The sequence below is a fragment of the Somniosus microcephalus genome, chromosome 2 (genome assembly GCF_052327205.1).
Source record: "Somniosus microcephalus isolate GS21.2 chromosome 2, FLI_Smic_1.0, whole genome shotgun sequence".
Classification (NCBI taxonomy): Eukaryota; Metazoa; Chordata; class Chondrichthyes; order Squaliformes; family Somniosidae; genus Somniosus; species Somniosus microcephalus.
Window position 1 is genome coordinate 284,114,728 of NC_140988.1, and position 19,290 is coordinate 284,134,017.

Here is a 19,290-nt window from a genome sequence, read left to right on the forward strand (position 1 = left end):
CTTGAACAGCTGCAGTCCGTGTGGTGAAGGTACTCCCACAGTGCTGTTAGGTAGGGAGTTCCAGGATTTTAACCCAGCGATGATGAAGGATTGGTGATATACTTGTAAGTCAGGATGATATGTGACTTGGAGGGGAACTTGGAGGTGGTGGTGTTCCCATGCGTCTGCTGCCCTTGACCTTCTAGGTGGAAGAGGTCGCGGCTTTGGGAGGTGCAGCCGAAGAAGCCTTGGCGAGTTGCTGCAGTGCATCTTGTAGATGGTACACACTGCAGCCACAGTACGCCGGTGGTGGATGGAGTGCATGTTTAAGGTAGTAGAAGGGGTGCCAATCAAGCGGGCTGCTTTATCTCGGATGGTGTCGAGCTTCTTGAGTGTTGTTGGAGCTGCACTCATCCAGGCAAGTGGAGAGTATTCCATGTAACAGGTAGATTGGTGAGGACGAGGTCAAGTAGGTTTTTCCCTCATGTTGGTTCTCTCACCACCTGTCGCAGGCCCAGACTGGCAGCTATGTCCTTCAGGACTCGGCCAGCTCAGTCAGTAGTGGTGCTACCGAGCCACTCTCGGTGATGGACATTGAAGTTCCCCACCCAGAGTACATTCTGCGCCCTTGCTACTCTCAGTGCTTCTTCCAAGTGGTGGTCCACATGGAGGAGTACTGATTCATCAGCTGAGGGAGGGCTGTAGGTGGTAATCAGCAGGAGGTTTCCTTGCCCATGCTTGACCTGAAGCCATGAGACTTCATGGAGTCTGGAGTCAATGTTGAGTACTCCCAGGGCCACTCCTTCCCAACTGTATACCACTGTGCTGCCACCCCTGGTGGGTCTGTCCTGCCAGTGGGACAGGACATACCCAGGGATGGTGATGGAGGAGTTTGGGAGGACTTGTGTATTTTGAAGCTGGTGTTACAGCAGGGCAGGATGTGCTTTTATTTGTGAGCACTCTGAAATGATGCTGCGCGATTCGGAGACAAAAATATCGCTACTTCAAGCAATGCTTTACACATCATTAAAACTCTGCTCTGTACAGAGCGGATCTGCAGATTCCGTCTCTTACCTCTTTTCCACCCATAGCTTCAAACAACTTTTCCAGCTGAACTCTCAGTTGTTGTACATTGTTCATCAGAATGCAAGGCTGGTAGATAAAAATGTAAATTGTTCAATTAAATGACTGATTCTTTTTTTTAGGTCAAATCTGCATTCAGTTTTATGCAATAGCATATGAGATACCTTTATTCATTGTCAGTTATAAGGAGAAAACTATTCAACTTTGCAAATCTCTCTCAGAGTTAACTAATATTTTCCTCAGTTCTGTTCAGGGAATGTGACAGCATGGAGAGGTTGTTAAAAGACAAAACCAAGAATTAGGGTTAATGGATGCTTTTCAGACTGGACGTATGTAAACTGTAGAATGTCACATAGGTCAGTATTGCTCTTCTCAATATTTGTACAGATGGTGGTAAAGGGGAGCAGATGGTGGTCGGGGAGTCCGATCACTGGGGGGGGCGGGGGGGAGCAGACAGATTGCAGGCGGGGCGAAGGGGGATGTGGAGCTTTTCTGGTAAGCTTGTTGAGCCTGCAAGAAACACTCCTGCTCCTCCTTGTCCACAAGCAGGAGGGCACTTACCTCATGGATTCAGCCCTTCTCGCCGCCTTTCACCTGCCGGGTTTCCCGAGGCTAGGGAAACCCAGCTGACTAGTTAAACATAGAACCACTGTTCAAATGAAGGCAGGCAGCCGCATTAAAATATAATTAAGTGACCAACCCGTCTCCTGAGAGCAGATTGGTTGCCTGCCCCTTGTCCTGCCTCCATTGAAACTAGAAGTAGGCAGGTTGGGTTCCTTTTTTAGATTTTTAACTTTTTAACTTCCCACCACTTTTGGAGATTAAAATTACCCCCCATGACTCTACAGCACAATATCAGAATTTGCAGCACAAGAATGGGAATGTGGGTAACTGCAAAGACGACCAAGCAACTTCAAGACGACATCGGTTAGTAGATTGGGAAGAATGATGTCAGATCAAATTTCATGTGGAGAAATATGACTTTATACATTTAGGGAAGAAAATGGACAGGACAAATACATTAAATGGTGGTTCAAATACACAAAGCTTTAAAAATGGGAGGATGTTGATAATACTGTACAAAAACATGGGATCCTAGGTTTTATAAATAGGGGCATAGAGTACACAAGTAAAGAGATAATGCTATACAAATCATTTGTTGAAACACAATTAAAATATTGGCCTAGAAATTCAATGTTGTGCACCCGTTTTTCGACTGCTAATCGGGCGCCTATGCCTCTAATATTGCGAGCAGGAAGTGGCTGCCATTTTGGTATAAGCAAAAAATAGGTGTCCACATCACACGCATCAAAGAAGTGTTAGGCTCTTTGCATGTGCAAATAAGGTGCCCAGCGCCAGTTTGAGGCCCCCCTCTCCTAAACTGGGTTGCCCTAAGGCGCAGTATAGTGCAACTGCAGTGTGGCAATTTACATAAACAGTTTCCATTATAAATGTGGACGTAGGAGTTTAAAATGGAAATATAAAAATTAATGGTGACTAAATTATGTTTGCTCACTCTGGCCCAAATAACCCCTGGCCTCTAACTGTGCTGCACCCGATAACTACACTTTTTTTTATTCATTGATGGGATGTGGGCGTCGCTGGCTGGCTAGGCCTGCATTTAGTGCCCATCCCTAATTGCCCTTGAGATTTTGGTGGTGAGCCGCCTTCTTGAACCGCTGCAGTCCATATGGTGTAGGTACACCCACAATGCTGTCCAGGATTTTGGCCCAGCGACAGTGAAGGAACGGCGATACAGGTCCAAGTCAGGATGGTGTGTGGCTTGGAGGGGAACTTGTAGGTGGCGATGTTCCCATGCGTCTGCTGCCCTTGTCCTTCTAAGTGGTAGAGGTCGCGGGTTTGGAAGGTGCTGTTGAAGGAGCTTTGGCGAGTTGCTGCAGTGCATCTTGTAGATGGTACACACTGCAGCAACAGTGCGCCGGTGGTGGAGGGAGTGAATGTTGAAGGTGGTGGGTGGAGTGCCAATCAAGCGGGCTGCTTTATCCTGAATGGTGTCGAGCTTCTTGAGTGTTGTTGGAGCTGCACTCATCCAGGCAAGTGGAGAGTATTCCATCACACTCCTGACTTGTGCCTTGTAGATGGTGGAAAGGCTTTGGGGAGTCAGGAGGTGAGACACTCGCCGCAGAATTCCCAGCCTCTGGCCTGCTCTTGTAGCCACAGTATTTATATGGCTGGTCCAGTTCAGTTTCTGATCAATGGTAACCCCCAGGATGTTGATAGTGGGGGATTCAGCAATGGTAATGCCAGTGAATGTCAAGGGGAGATGGTTTGCTCTTGACTACATAGGGTTGCTTTTAAACTTCAGGCAGAGAGTGGCAGGCAGCGCGCACCCACCGCCTGCTCGTTTTTGCCAGCGTAAGGCTCAAGGCAATTTCAGGCCTGGGCCTGATTGATATACTGCTGGGGAGCAGTTCGCGCCTGATGGGGGCATTGGATGCGCTAGCAGTGGGCCTGTGACTTTTTGTGGGTTCCGACCCAAAAAAAGTTAAACATTGCCATGACCATCTTCTGAGTAGCCTCCAGCGGTCCTTTTAAAGACCGCTGCTGCTCACTGCCTGGTACAAATGGGCGGAGCATGCATGGCGCACGCACTCTGCATTTGCATCTCAAAATTGCAATCGGGTCCCATATATGTCATAAGACCCTGATTTGCATATTCCAAGTAACCTTCCATCTGAAACAGGCGAGCACTCTGATTGCCATCTCAGGACCCTTCCCAAGATGGCATGGCAGAACTGCAGTGTAAATGGGGCAGCAAATGACCCAATGCCATTTTCAGTCACATTACTGCCTGTTTATGCCAGATGGAGGGAGTGAAAATTGACCCTCATGTGCAATGTTGTTATTTAAACCGATTAGTTATTTAAAAATAAATACAGAATGTGACTTTAAAATGGGGACTAAATTATATCTGCATTGCCTAGTCCAATTATTTAGCACTCTCTGACCATCCTTCAGCTGAAGGCTACACTTGGGGGCTTCACTCTGTGAGCAACGCCACAGGAGATTGACGAGCAGCTTTTAAAAGGGAAGTGAATAAATATTTGAAATGGAAAATTTTTGAAGTGTATCATAGAATCATAGAAACTTACAGCACAGAAGGAGGCCATTCGGCCCATTGTGCTTGTGCTGGCTCTTTCAAAAAGCAGTCCTGCTTAGTCCCACACCTCTGCCTTTTGTCCATAGCCCTGTAAGTTCCTCATCCTCCAGTACCTGTCCAACTCCCTTTTAAAATTATTTATGGAATCAGCTTTTACCATCTTTTCAGGTAGAGCGTTCCAGATCCCGACAACTCAGAGAAAACATTTCTCCTCATCTTCCTCCAGATCTTGTGCCAATTATTTTAAATCTATGGCCTCTGTTATTGACCTACTCGCCAGTGGGAATAGTTTTTCTCTATTTACTCTATCAAAACCTCTCATTATCTTGAAAACCTCTATTAGGTCACCTCTTAAAATTCTCTATATGGAGAAAGGGCAGGTGAATAGGACAAAGCGGAAAGCTCTTTCGGAGAGCCAAAGAATAAGTGAAATTGTCTCTTCCTGTGCTGTAAAATTCTATGATTCTATGTGTGTACAGGTAGACTATCCTTTATCCGAAAACCTCGGGACCAGCCGTGTTTCGGTTTTCGGAAAATTTCGGATTTCGGAAGGTGGGTCGGCGGGGGTCCGTGTCGGCCCGCGGGGGGGTCGGCGGGGGTCGGGGTCGGCGGGGGTCCGCGGGGGGGTCCGCAGTCGTGGCTTGTCCGTCGCTGCTAGCCTGGAATGCAATGAAGTTCCGCATTTCCACCAACAGGCCGTCGTGCTCGGTCGGAACAGGGACCGGCACCGCCGCGGGCTCAGAGCTCTCGTTGCTTTCGAGCCTTTGGAAGAGAGTCAGGTGGTTCCGCAGGGGGGTCGGCGGGGGGTCGTGCGCACGACTTACGCTGACCCTCTGCTCAGCGTAAGTCGGCGGGGGTCGGGGTCGGCGGGGGTCCGCGGGGGGGTCCGCGGGGGTCGGGTCAGCGGGGGGGTCGGCGGGGGGTCGTGCGCACGACTTACGCTGACCCTCTGCTCAGCGTAAGTCGTGCGCCACTCTGGTCATGTCGTGCACACGACTTACGCTGACCGAAAAAACCTTCGGTTTTTAGAGGGTTTCGGTTTTCGGAAGTTCGGATAAAGGGTAGTCTACCTGTATCTATATAAAGGAAATTATAAATTCTCATCTGTATAATATACTTCAAAAATGTGCATATATTAACCTGCTAAAAACATGTGTAGCTGTTGATAAATCGCTATAAAATTATATCTGCAAACACAAATCTTAACTGTAACACTCATTAGAACAAACTCCAAAAAAGGATTGTACTGTTGGGATTGATAGAAAACAACAGGCAGAGGCTTTTGTTTAAGCAAAGGCAAAACGTGTCTTTCTTTAATCACTCTCCATGAGGTCTGAAGGGCTCAGCCCCGTGCAGGGGCTATGACGTCATCACGCGACCGACGTCATGACGTCATCACGCTACCGACGCTCTTAAAGGGACCCTGCACCGATAACCCAACCCAGCATGTATATATCACAACATTGCTATACATAGTGAATTGTGTTTAGGTACATATAACAGCATTGGCTATACATTGTGTTATTGTCCCTATGTGGTCTCCGCCACAGTACGTTAATAATGATACTTTTAGGATACATTCAACAAGTGAAGTATTTAACCTAGTGCTGTGAGTGTTAAATATGAAACTATACTTAATAAGAATTAGAATGAAGAAAATATACTTACCAATGTCTCCTTGGAACAGTAGGACTTAAAGTTCTTCAAAAGAATGTCTGCATACTGTAGCAGCACTTTGCTGATTGTCTGCCAAAGAAAGAGAAAACACATTCATGACCTCAATTTCTTCTGCAACTGTTCATCAGCAATGCACAACCTGTTAATGATTACTAGTAATAAATAGAATGATGGTACACATTCGAAATGAAAGTTTATTATTTTTCACTTTGCAAGGACAAAATTGCAAAAGAATTTATCAAAATAGAGTTAAATAATACTTGCCGTGCTTACTCCAAAATTGGGCTCAGAAAATGTCATTACTTTCCAATATACATAAGCATTAAGTGACATCATCAAATAGCATCACTCTGAAGTATATCCAGCATGAACTATGGGTTGCAGCACAGTCAGAGACAACAGCAAAATTATCAGTTTAAAAAGAAAAACATGGCAAATATTTGAGCCCCAATTTTAACTCTCTGGTTGGAGTCGTGCAGCTAGGAGTCCAAGGCGGATGTCAAGCTGTCCAGCCTCCACAGCATGAGGCCCAGGAGATTTTAACTCCCAGACCTCATCTGTATAGGCCCCGTCAGCTTTCCGCCTGAACCCAGCAGAAAAGGCTAGCTGATTTCAGGCAACAGGAGGACACCTGCAGGGACCCAAAGGAACAGTCCCTGGATACTCAGGTAAGTGGTTAGAAGGTGGGTCGGCAGGACATTGTGGTCGGGGGAGGGAAGCCCTCAAACTTACCTTGTGGGGGCTAAAGGAGCACTCCTGCTCCTCCGAGACCACAAGGAAACTATTTTTAAAAAATTAACCTACATTTCTGGGCCTGCTCTTGCCCTGCTCCTCTTGCCGCCAGGTTAGCCTGGTGGGGAAGCCACAATGGCTTCTCCACACAGACATCAGGTTAAAATTGCAGTCGGGCCCCAATGATCTCTTCGGAATATATCTAAAGAAAGACCCTGCTGTCCTCTGGCAGGTGTCGCCCTCACCTGCTCACAACACGCCGGAAGGTGGCGGGATTGGAGGGAGCAAGTCGCTGTGACCATTTTAACTGGCCGCCTCACTGGTTTCCACTGGGTGAGAAGAGTTAAAATCGACCCTTTGGTCACAAAGCATTCAGACTAGGTGGGAATCAATGGCTTACGAGTGAACACTCCATGATGATATCTTAAAGCTACCTCAGTACAGTATTATCAACATGTCTGAACTGAAATTCTGAACAGAAAGAAGCTTATTTCAGACAGGCTCCTGAACGCAAAAATGGATGAGTTTTGTGCACTGAAAATTCTCAGATAACTTATTCCAGTCACCTTCCCTTTTCGCCATAATAAAACACTTTTCCTGCTGCATGTTTTTTTAGCTCCCCTGCTTTCATACCTTGAAAGAATGTGCTCTAATAATAAAATAAAATGCTCAATGAAAAAAAAGCAATTAGAGTTATAGGTAACAAACGACAACAGGAGTCACTGCCAAAGTTCAAATCTTTGCAGCTGGAATCTTGAAAGGAATATTCTTACCTTCGCAAATCTCCTCATGTAATGAGCAACAATCACTGGATCGGGGCACTCGAGTTTCTTGATAATCTCAAAGCTCTGATTTAATTGTGTGAACACATCCACCACCGAGCAGGAGAATAAAGCGTGCTCAGATGTTTGCTGAAACTGATGTACAACAGATAAATTCAGTCTAGAATTCAAAGCGTTTAGCACAGCTGCAATAAGATAATGCCAATTTCGAGAATAAAAGTCAAGTTTTCTAAGCCAAAAATTATACATTTGTTGCTTGGAATCACTTGACATTCCCTTGATCAAAATTGGATTCTTGTTTACTGTTCAGGAGATTCAGGGATGTTTTCTTTCCCCATGATTCATGCTTAGTTTTTAATGTTATGTCATAGTTAAGGTTATGGTAACACTTTTCTTTTTACATTTACACAAAGGAACTAGAATACCACTGATCTCCCCGACTGCCTGATGCTTAGTTTTCAGGGGTAGTAGAAATTTCAAAATGCTATTGAGACTCATAATTAGTATAATTTTCACAAGAACGCCATTTGTGAAAAGGAATTAATTGCAGTTTGTCCATTTTAGTGATTGATTTTCAAGACTTTGATTATTCACTATTTGCTGGTCCCCAGAAATAAGCAAAATACCATGTGAAAATTACATAGGGGTTGATTTTCAGTGTGCCGTGAGGCGGGCTTTTAGGCGTGCGGGGGGCTAAAATCCCGAAATCGGGGGTCCCGATAACATCCCGCCCAAAACCCGCCTCCGTGTAAGTTTCAAAGGAGGTGGGTACCCGCCCCGCACTGGGACCCGCTGACCCGAGGCGGGAAGGGATTAGTGCCAATTAACTGCCTGTTAACAGGTAGTTAACAGGCAGTTTTTAGCCTAATCCCTATTTTGAAGGTTGTCGTGTGGGATTGCCGACGGCTCCAAACCACGCCAGGTTAGAGTCGTCGGGCCGTCGGCTTGAAGGACTTGGAGGGGTCGAGATGTCGGTGTTCAGGTGAGTGATGGGTGCATGAGTGCAAAGGTAAGTGTATTTGGTGTGTCTAAAGAAGTTTAAATTACCTGTACTTACCTTTTTAGCCTTCCTTCCTCTAGGCTTCGGGAGTCCATCATTCAGCCGGCACAGAAAGCAGAATGGCTGCGATCTGTCAAAAGTGACAGCCTGCAACTTTCAGTGCCGGCGAGATTTCTAACTGAGTCTGCGTAGAAGGACTCAGGTTAGGAGTAAGACTGTCAGTGTTTGACAGCTTCAAGCAGCTGTGAAACACTGATATTTCATCTGTCAACACCTCTTGACAGATGAAATTTCAGTCTGTGATGTCACCTGTTGCCAGGTGGCCCTTAATTGGCCTGCTGAGCCCGCTGGGCGGGCTCAACAAGGTCAATCAAGTGAAAATCACGTGGATTGGCCACATCTTGATGGAGGCGGGACGACAACCCGAAAGTTGTAGTCCCGCCTCCTTCCCGACTTCTGAATGAAAATCCAGCCCATAGAATTTACAGCACAGAAACAGGCTCCATACGAGCCTCCTCCTGCCTTACTTCATCTCACCCTATCAACATATCTTTCTATTCCTTTCTTCCTCATGTACTTATCTAGTTTCCTGTTAAATGCATCTATGCTCTTCGCCTCAATCACTCCTTGTGGTAGGAAGTTCCACATTCTCACCACTCTGAGTAAAGAAGTTTCTCTTGAATTCCTTATTGGATTTAATAGTGACTATCTTATATTTATGGCCCATAGTTTTGGACACCCCTACAAGTGGAAACATCTTAGGCACTAAACTAGTTGCTGGGATTAAATTCCCAAAAAAAGATATTTCTGTAGGGAGAAGTACTGAATGAGGTATTCCAGAGCTTAATATTGAGATTACAACTGTTTTTAATCGAATGATTTGGATTCAGAAACTCAATGCAGATTGGTCAGATTTGCAGATGATACCAAACTAGGAAGGGCAGTAAAATCAGGAGAGACAGCCCAGAAATTACAGAATCAGTTAGACAAAATAAGCTTTTTCCTCCCCTGTGTTAGAAACTAAAGATGCCTAAAATGTATATGGTTATGCGATTAAATCTGTGACGCAAATGGCTTTCCTCATCTGCAATTATCTTGTAATTATTTCCTTTTTAAAATGCTTTTAAACTCAAGATTTCTTCAACTGGTTCCTACACAGTACCCAAAGACAGCTGTGTAAAGTATAAGCTGCCTATTGACAGGTGGCAGCTATCTTTGCTAGTTAGCTCCAAAAAACACTCGGTTTAAGTGGGTGGGTTTTCTGAACCAGCAGAAACATGGATGTCAGGTTTGAATGTGAATTCCACCATGTTCATTTACACTCGCCACCGATCATGAATGCACTTAACTAAACAATTTACCTTTAACTACTGTACACATCGTAACATAGTAATGTTTTGAGCAGGAGAAGATCATTGGTCCATCTAGTTTACCCTTTTGAACCTCCCATCAGTTTCACTGCCGATTCCAGAACTAATATCCCTGCATGGCTTTTCCTGAGGTCCTTTTTCAAATCTTACCATTGTTTTCTGTTCTACCATCCCTGCTGGTAATCTGCTCTACAGTTCTATCATCAATTTCTCATTTTCCTTTGATGCACTTAGATTTTAAACTCTAACCCCTAGTCCTCAAATCCTGTGCTTGACAAAAGATGAACTTTCCTGGATCTAATTTTTCCATACCTGCAAACATCTTAAAGACTTCCATCAGGTCCCCCCATCCCCCTCTTCTCAAATGAGTAAAGCCCCAGGGTGAATAATATTTCCGCTGAACTCATCTCCTTAGTTCATAATTCAATCTCATAATATAATGCGGAGACTTAAACTGAGCACAGTACTCCAAATGCTGGCTGAGCAAAGCCAGATACAACTTTAACATTACTTCCTTGGACTTACACCCACCAGAGAGATTCCTTGATATCAGCTGACTTTCACATGAGACAGTCACATCTGTAGCTATACTTTCCAATGTTTTATTTGCTTCCTGGACCACCTACTGTCAATTAATCAATGGATTAAAAAACTTATCCACCAAAACCCCCAGATCCTTTTCCCACCCTGTTACGTCAAGCATGTTACCACTCGCTTCTTCGCCCTAATCTCATCACTTTACACTTATCTGTATTGAATTCCAGCTACCTTCTGTCTGCCAACTAATCTAGGCTGTCTGGATGCCTCTGGATTATTACACTTTGGTTAGCATCACTGACCATTGCATCCAATTTTGTGCCGTCTGCAAACTTGAATACCTTAGACAAAATTGCATCCTCTAAGTGTTTTTGAAAATAAACATATGGAATAGACTGTCCAGGGAGGCAGATACTGGTGAAATTTTTTAAGGAGAATTGAAAAAATATTTGAAGGAGTGAGAGGTATTCATTTTTGGGACCAGCCAGATGGTTTGAATAGCAAACATCAGTGCTCAACTGTGATACCTTCCTTCTTCCTCCTGCAATATTCAAACAGCTTGACGACATTCACCATCTATGCTTCTAAGTGAAGAAATGGTTGCTTGGACAAAATACTGATGGAACTTATGAAACAGTAACCCGCATAAGACACCGGGGGGAATTTTGCCAGCCCTGGGGAGGCAGAACTGCCGGGAAAATGGCAGAAACTGGGATGCCTCCGTGCCATCTTCCCGGGAGGTGGGTCCCCGATTCACGCAGGGGCCCATCTCCTCGAGGCGGGAAAGGGATTACAGCCAATTAACTGCCAGTTAACAGACAGTTAAGAGGCTTATCCCCATTTTACCCCTGCAAGTGCGGGCTTCCCGACGGCTTCGAACCTCGCCAGGGTTAGCGAGGCGAGCAGTAGGTCTGCAGTGGTGAGAGGGATCGAAAAGTCCGCTGTGGAGGTGAGCGATGGGTGCAAGTGTGGAGAGGTAAGTATGAGAGGTGAGTGTAAAGTGTTAGAAAAAGTTTACTTACCTTTGCTTCTTCCTGCAGGCTTCAACCCTTGGGGATCCGGAGGTGCCTCATCTCAACGGCAGAGATGATAGAATGGCTGCTGCATTCTCAGATGCAGCAGCCATCTGATTTCTGCTGAGGAAAGAGGTTTGGTAAGCCTTCAGTACAAGGGCTCACTTTAGAACAGAGATCATCAGTGTTTGACAGCTTCTCAAAGCTGTCAAACGCTGACAATTCATCTGTCAAAAATTTTTGACAGATGAAACGTCATACGCTGACGTCCTCTGTCACCGGCTTTCCCTTAATTGGCCAGCTAAGCCCGTAGGGCGGGCTTAACAAGGTCAATCAAGGGAAAATAGCGTGGATTGGCCGGACGTCGTTGGGGGCGGGACTGAAACCCGACAACCAGTAGTTCCGCCCCCAACGACAAATTCCAGCCCACCATCTTCAGAAAAGGAGGGTGAATGGGGAGATAATTGGGGGAGAGAAGAGGAGAAAATAATGCTGCTTATCAACCAACCAGCAGAAGATGCACAAGAGTGCCTAGAAGAACCTGCTCTTTGCTTTTGCTAACCTCCTTCTGGGGATGAGTCTTCAATTTGCTTCCATGCGCAAGAACAAAATGTGAAGCACCTGACAAAAGCCATCCACTAGTGATGGACAGAAATGTGCACAGAAAGGAAAGTGGACATGTACAGTTAAATTCCCAGGCTGTAACAACACATGCACCAGCATTAGCAATTCATTCCTCAGTCTACTCTGGTCCCACTGGCGTGAAATACATCTGTCCATGAGCGGGTGAGTGTTTGTAAACTGTATGGAATACAAGCAAACACAACCTTCACCATTTACGTTATTCAAACACTGGCTGCCTGTTTCGACAAAGCGAGAGGGACAATTTTTCTTGAAGCCAAAACTGGTGCAAGTACTCAGGGGGCATTGCCTTGCATAGACGCAACAAGGGAAGTCAAAACATTTTTCAAAAGAGATTTCATTTTGCAGGCAGCATGGCTGCTGCCTGCACTCTGATGAGATGCCATGTCAGAACAACAACAACAACGTGTATTTATATAGTGCCTTTAACGTAGTAAAACGTCCCAAGGCCCTGCACAGGAGTATTAAAAGACAAAAAATTTGACACCGAGCCACATAAGAAAAGATTAGGGCAGGTGACCAAAAGCTTGGTCAAAGGGGTAGGTTTTAAGGAGTGTCTTAAAGGAGGAAAGAGAGGTAGAGAGCCAGAGAGGTTTAGGCAGGGAATTCCAGAGCTTAGGGTCTAGGCAACAGAAGGCACAGCACCCCCCACCCCCCCCCCCCCGCCAATGTTTGAGAGATTATCAGGGATGCTGAAGAGGGCAGAATTAGATGGGGGGGGGGGGAAGAGTTGTGGGGCTGAAGGAAATTATAGAGATAGGGAGGGGCGAGGCCATGGAGGGTTTGAAAACAAGGAAGGGAGAATTTTGAAATTGAGGCGTTGCTTAACCAGGAGCCAATGTACGTCAGTGAGCACAGGGGTGATGGGTGAATGGGACTTGGTGCGAGTTAGGACACGGGCAGCCGAGTTTTGGATCACTTCAAGTTTACGTAGGGTAGAATGTGTGAGACCAACCAGGAGTGCGTTGGAATAGTCAAGTCTAGAGGTAACAAAAGCATGGATGAGGGTTTCAGCAGCGGATGAGCTGAGGCAAGGGCGGAGATGGGCGATGTTACGGAGCTGGAAATAGGCGGTCTTAGTTATGTAGTTGGAAGCTCATTTCAGGGTCAAATATGACACCAAGGTTGCGAACTCCATCTCCTTTCGGGGGACTTCCCGGCAGAGGCTTGGGAGCAGTATGCAACTGACTCCGAAGCCGGAAGGCCAGCTGAGGTCAAGTAAGCATCCTTCTGGTGTGTGTAAGTTCTGCCCCCCAAACATGCACCCCAAACTACCAGTGTACGTACAAGTTCAAGACAGCTGAAACAAATATCGACAGAGTGTACATGAGGTTTCTGTGTATTTATGTCAGGTTCCTAATCAAATACTTAACTCTCCCTTTTCCAAATAAGCATTATTAAAAAATGTATAGCTCTTGGATACATACCCCATCCTTTTTATCTCTCTCAAGAGCTCCATGTAGGAATTCCAATGAAACTTCCTCATTCTCATCCAACCACTGCATTGCAAATTGTTCAAACCACCTACAGTATGCAAGGCCAAATATAGTTGTCAAGATGCAAATAAACTTCTAATGAAGGTGTAAATGAGTCAGAGTTAGAATTCTTTTGATGGCATGTATTATTAATTCAGATTTTTTAACATATAGATACATATTTCTATTATATATTATATATATAATATTATAAGGCCTTTAAATCAACTTGTCAGTAGAGTTTGTTTCAAACCTTGCAACCATAACAGCCTAATGGTTCTGAATACTTACGCTGGATATTCAGGTACAGTCCCTTTGATAGCTGGAAGATCTCGGACATATTCATTATACAGCCATTTTACTTTGAAGTGCAAATTCATGTAGTCTGCACTCTTACAGAGTCTGTGCTTCTCATGCTCTGAAGAATAAAAGCATTAAAATTGTATTTTAAATAAGTATATTATTACATATGTCCCTTAACCTGTTTAATCCATCATATTACATTACTCAATATTCAAACCAAGGCAGGACATGTTTTACCATTATAGCTTTACCCATAGGGGGAGAAATTCGGCTTCACCCTGTTTGGGGCGCAATTATCGGCCAGGCGCAAAGTTTAGCGCCTGCCGCTAATTACCGCCTCTGACTGCAAACTTGGCTTCTATCGCCCCTGGAGGTGATTGGAGTGCTAAATCAGGCGCTACACACTTAAGGCACTGAGGAGCGAGGCACTACCTCAGAGCACTGGCGAAGCTCATGTGATGTCAGTGAGCAATGGAACATAGACACACTGGCGCCGGCCAGTTCTTAAAGGGGGAGGGTCGATCTTGCTCTCCATCCACACCCTGCTCATTGAATCTCGGCTTGGAGAGACTTGTACAACAAATCTGCTGGAAAGAACAATGGAGAGGCCTAGGGAAAGAGCTCAGAGTGCAGCCCACAGTCTCTTCTAAATCGATGCAAGGAAGGTCAAATCAAAATGAACCTGCAAAGTGCTGCTCAGTACCTAAAACTCCTTCACACAGCATTGAATCTCTCCAGAAGTCTCTCTCTCTCTCTCTCTCAGAATGCGTGGTGCAAAAATGTCGCCGACAGAAAAAGGCAGGAAGCGGTCGCCTTTAAATAGCACTCCCCCAGTCCCGTCCCGATTGCAAAACACTCCCCTCAACCTGTCGTTGCTAGCGGCAGGCAGTAAGGCAGGGGGCTCCACTCAATATCTGGTCCGGGGCGCTACCGGGGCATTGCACGCTTGACTGACGTCACGATCTGCGGGCGCAGGAAATCGTGGCGGTAGTATTTAGCGCCGCCGCAAAATGTCTGGTCAATTTCGCGAGCAGTGCAAACATTGTCGTGCCCGGCCTCTAGTTGCTTTGCGCCCCATTAGCGTCCTGTTAGGGCGCTAATGGGAGGCGCAAAGCAACCAAATTTTTCCCCCATATTGTCTATGCATCTTCATATCATGTTGTTCAATGCCAGAATCATGACAAAATGATAACATAACAAGCTGAGGCTCAAAAGGTCGAAAGGCAAGTAAATTAATTGCATGTTATAAAGATCAACCAACATGATAATAGCAGCAACTAAATGTGAAGATGCTGCAGCAGCAATTATGAGATATTATACAGAGCAATAATAATCCAGAAAAAAATATTTAATTAGAAAAATCCTTCCTATTTTTATTTATTTATCTGAAGACATTTTGCATTTACTGCATCAAGAATATACTACATATACATAGCATTCAATGCAAAAATAGCTTAATACTATATGTGCAATTCATAAAACCAAGGAACTTGCTTTAAGTAGTAACTTAAACAAAAGTGTCAATTTACAAGTCGAATACAATAAGACTTAAATAATTATTATACTTCCAATGCAACTATACTTTTAACAAATCCCTACAAAATCTGCTCTCCTCATTGGAGTCAGTCCCCCAATATCATTGCACCATGAAATGGTTAAACAACCTTAGTACTTTAGATATAAATTGTAAATGGAAAAACGGCAAAAAGGAAACTATTCCTACCATTAATCAATGACCTGGTAAGTGACTTGGTCAAGCTGCATCTCACTTTTTGAATTATATCACTTTAGCAACAGAAACTAAGCAAACCTTAGATGTACTGAAATATTTAATCTGTCAGTTTACCCTCATATGTTTGAAAAATAACACAGCTGCTGTTATGATACTGGTCATCTTTCGGAGCTGTTTATATCCACAATAAAACTAAATGTAGCAAAGTAATCTACGGTCTCTCTTAGTTCTGTCACACCCATTATAATCACTGAACGTGCAAAGAGAGTTAATCAGGTAACGTAACATTCAGTAATGCTGAACTGCCTGCCTTGTTATGGTGATTATGTATTTTGTCAAATGCATGTACGTATATATTTAGAGTTAAACAATTCTAAATAGAAAAAAGTTAAAATCCTTCTTGTTTTTCTATAGAAGAGAAAGACCATTATCGAATCAGGTTAAATCAGACCAATGGAATTTTCAGTATTCAAAGTACTGCTAGGAATTCCTATTAATGTACAGTATTTGTTGAGATATTCACCTGTGCCAACAAGTGCAAGGCGCTCATAGTATTAAGATTGAGACCAACTGCCTCTGCCATATACCCCCTTCCCTTTGCCCAGCAAACCAAACCTCCCCCAAGGCACCTGCTCTAGCCCAGAATCTTTGGGGGGGAATTTTTAATTAACAGCACACTGGGAGCACCGGGGGTGGGGGGGGCGGGCGGATCCCTGATCCCAAACGGGTCTGATCCAGGGGTGGAGGGGGGGGGAATCTGATTGCGGTGGAGCTTGGAGGTCACAAGGAAGCATTCCTGTTCCTCCTGGCCCATAAGGAGTGCTCCGAGGCTGTCCTCACCTCTCTGCAGCTGCTGGGTTTGCCGAGGCCCGGGAAACCTGGCCGGCCACAGTAGCACCTTCCAGCTTCATTAACGTTTAAAATGCCAAACCCGTTTCCTGGGAGTGGGTTAGCTGCCCACCCCTTGTCACGCCTCAGTAAAACCCGGCGGTTTGGAGCCAGCTTCCTGACACGCTTGGAATTTTAGCCCATTTAACCTCTCAGCCGCACCCACTCCCACCCATGTTAAAATTCCCCCCAATGTCTTTCTATAGTTTCTTTCCTATCTCCCCTCATGCCTTCTTCGAGCTCATCTTCTCTATGAAACTCACCTCGTGCACCCTTGAGCCCATTTCTACTAAACAGCCGACTACCCACCTACCCTTCATAGTCCCCATGCTAACTGATGTTATAAATTATTCCCTCTGCGCAGGTACTGTACCCCTCCCCTTTTAAAACTGCCATCATCACCCCCCCTCTTCTGAACACCCACCTCGGCCCCTCTGTCCTTGCAAGCTTCTGCCCTATCTCCAACTGACCTTTCCTCTCTAAAGTTCTTAAAACGTGTTATCGCCTACCAAATTTGTACCCATCTTTCCCACAGCTCCAAGTTTGAATCTCTCCAATCAGCTTTCCACCACTGGCACAGGATTGAAATAGTCCTAATCAAAGTCACAAATGACATCCTCTGTGTCTGTAACCATGGTGCACTATATCCCCTTTGTCCTTTTCGAGATCTGCAGCCTTTGATGTAGTCGACCATGCCATCCTCCTCCATTGTCCAGCTCAGTGGGACTGCCCTCGTTTAATTCCTATCTATCCAATTGTAACCAGAGCATCTCCAGCAAAGGCTTCTCTTCCCATCACTATATGGAGTCCCTAAGCATCAATCCTTGGCCCCCTATTCTTGGCGATACCATCCAAAGACATGGGGGGAAAAATTCAGTATCGCCCCATTTGGGGTGCCATAATCGGCCATGCGCAAAGTTTAGCGCCTGGCGCTAATTATCGCCTCCGACGGCAAACTTGACTTTTATCGCCCCTGGAGGTGATTGGAACGCTAAATCAGGCGCTTCACACCTGTCTTAAGGCGCAAAGGTCGAGGAGTGAGGCGCTACCTCAGAGCGCTGGCGAATAAAGGAAGGGCAAATCAAAATGACCCTGCAAAGTGCTGCTCAGTACCCAAAACTCCTTCACACAGCGTTGAATCTCTCCAGAAGTCTCTCTCTCTCTCTCTCTCAGAATGCGTGGTGCAAAAATGTCGCCGACAAAAAAAGGCAGGAAGCATTTGCCTTTAAATAGCGCTCCGCCAGTCCCTACCCGACTGCAAAACACTCCCCTCAACCTGTCGTTGCTAGCGGCAGGCGGTAAGGCAGGGGGCGCCACTCAATATCCGGTCCGGGGCGCTACTGGGGCGTTGTGCAATCGACTGACGTCACAATCTGCCGGCGCAGGAGATCGTGGCAGTAGTGTTTAGCGCCACCGCAAAATGTCTAGTTAATTTTGCAAGCGGCGCAAACATTGCCACGCCCGGGTGCTAGTTGCTTTGTGCCCCATTAGCGCCCTCTTAAGGCGCTAACGGGAGGCGCAAACAATTGAATTTTTCCCCCATGGGGTCAGGTTCCAGATATATGCTGACACAACCTAGCTATACCTCTCTACCACCTTTCTCTCGACCTCCCACCTTCCCCACTTCAGACAGCTTGTCTGACAGCCAGTCCATTTTTTCCAGTTAAATATTAGGAAGACTAAAGCCATCGGGCTAGATTTTCAGGGAGCCGTCAGGCGGGGTTTCAGGCATGTGGGGGGGGAAATCCCGACTTTGGGGGTCCCGACACCATCCCGCCCAAAACCCTGCCCCACGTAAGTTTCGGGGCGGCGGGTACCTGCCCCGCACTGGGACCCGCCGAAACCAGGCGGGAAGGGATTAGTGCCAATTAACTGCCTGTTAACAGGTTGTTAACAGGCAGTTTTTAGCCTAATCCCCATTTTGAAGGGTTTTGTGTGGGTTTCCCGACGGCTCCAAACCACGCCAGGTTAGAGCAGCGGGCCGTCGGGTTGAATGAGTTAGAGGGGTCGCGATGTCGGTGCTCAGGTGAGTGATGGGTGCATGAGTGTAAAGGTAAGTGTGTCTAAAGTGTGTAAAGAACTTTTACTTACCTTTACTTACCTTCACAGCCTTTCTTCCTGCAGCCATCGGGAGTGCAGCACTCAGCCGGAACTGAAAGCTGAACGGCTGCGATCTGTCAAAAGTGACAGCCTTCAGCTTTTAGTGCTGCTGAGATTTCTAAATGAGTCTGTGCAGAAGGACTCATCTTAGAAATCAGGCTGTCAGTGTTTCACAGCTTCAAACAGCTGTGAAACACTGATATTTCATCTGTCAGAAATCTTGACAGATGAAATTTCAGTCTGTGACATCACCTGCTGCTGGGTGGCTCTTAATTGGCCTGCTGAGCCCGCTGGGCGGGCTCAACAAGGTCAATCAAGGGAAAATCGCGCGGATTGACCGGACGTCGAAGTAGGCGGGTCAGAAACCCGAAAGGGGAAGTCCCGCCTTCTTCCCGACAGGTTCGACAAAATCGACTCCATCATCTTCAGCCCATGCCAAAAGCTTCGCACCCTCACCACCAATTCCATCCCCCTTTTCAGTCACTGAATTTGACCCCAAATTGATCTTCTGACCCCATATCCTCTCCATCATAAGGACTTTCACTTCTGTTACACTGCGTGTCCCTGCCCTGCCTCAGCCCATCTGCTGCTGAAAGCCTCATCGAAGCTTTTGTCGCCTCCAGACTCGACCATTCCAATGCCCTCCTAGCTAACCTCCCATCTTCCACCGCCCATAAACTTCAGCTAGTAGAAAACTCTGTTGCCGTATCCTAACTTGCACCACATTCCATTCACCCTTCACCCCTGTGCCCGCTGAACTACACTGGGCCCCAGTCTGCCAACGCCTTGGGATTCTTTTCTACATTAAAGGCACTATGTAAATACAAGTTGTTGCTCAGAAAAAAATACTGTAAAC

The 19,290-nt window shown here is 45.8% G+C and overlaps 1 protein-coding gene across 12 annotated transcripts in view; it reads right to left on the reverse strand.

Annotated features, from left to right (window-relative positions):
- Positions 1–19,290, reverse strand: part of unc13bb (unc-13 homolog Bb (C. elegans)) — an 807,248-nt gene that overhangs the window by 97,715 nt on the left and 690,243 nt on the right. For all 12 annotated transcript variants that reach the window (XM_085972924.1, XM_085972914.1, XM_085972906.1 and 9 more), the window contains 5 exons: positions 13,703–13,829; positions 13,364–13,460; positions 7,366–7,509; positions 5,852–5,929; positions 1,054–1,131 (listed from right to left, as the gene is read on the reverse strand). In XM_085972924.1, coding sequence (XP_085829050.1) covers positions 1,054–1,131; positions 5,852–5,929; positions 7,366–7,509; positions 13,364–13,460; positions 13,703–13,829 — 524 coding nt within the window. The remainder of the gene's footprint in view (positions 1–1,053; positions 1,132–5,851; positions 5,930–7,365; positions 7,510–13,363; positions 13,461–13,702; positions 13,830–19,290) is intronic.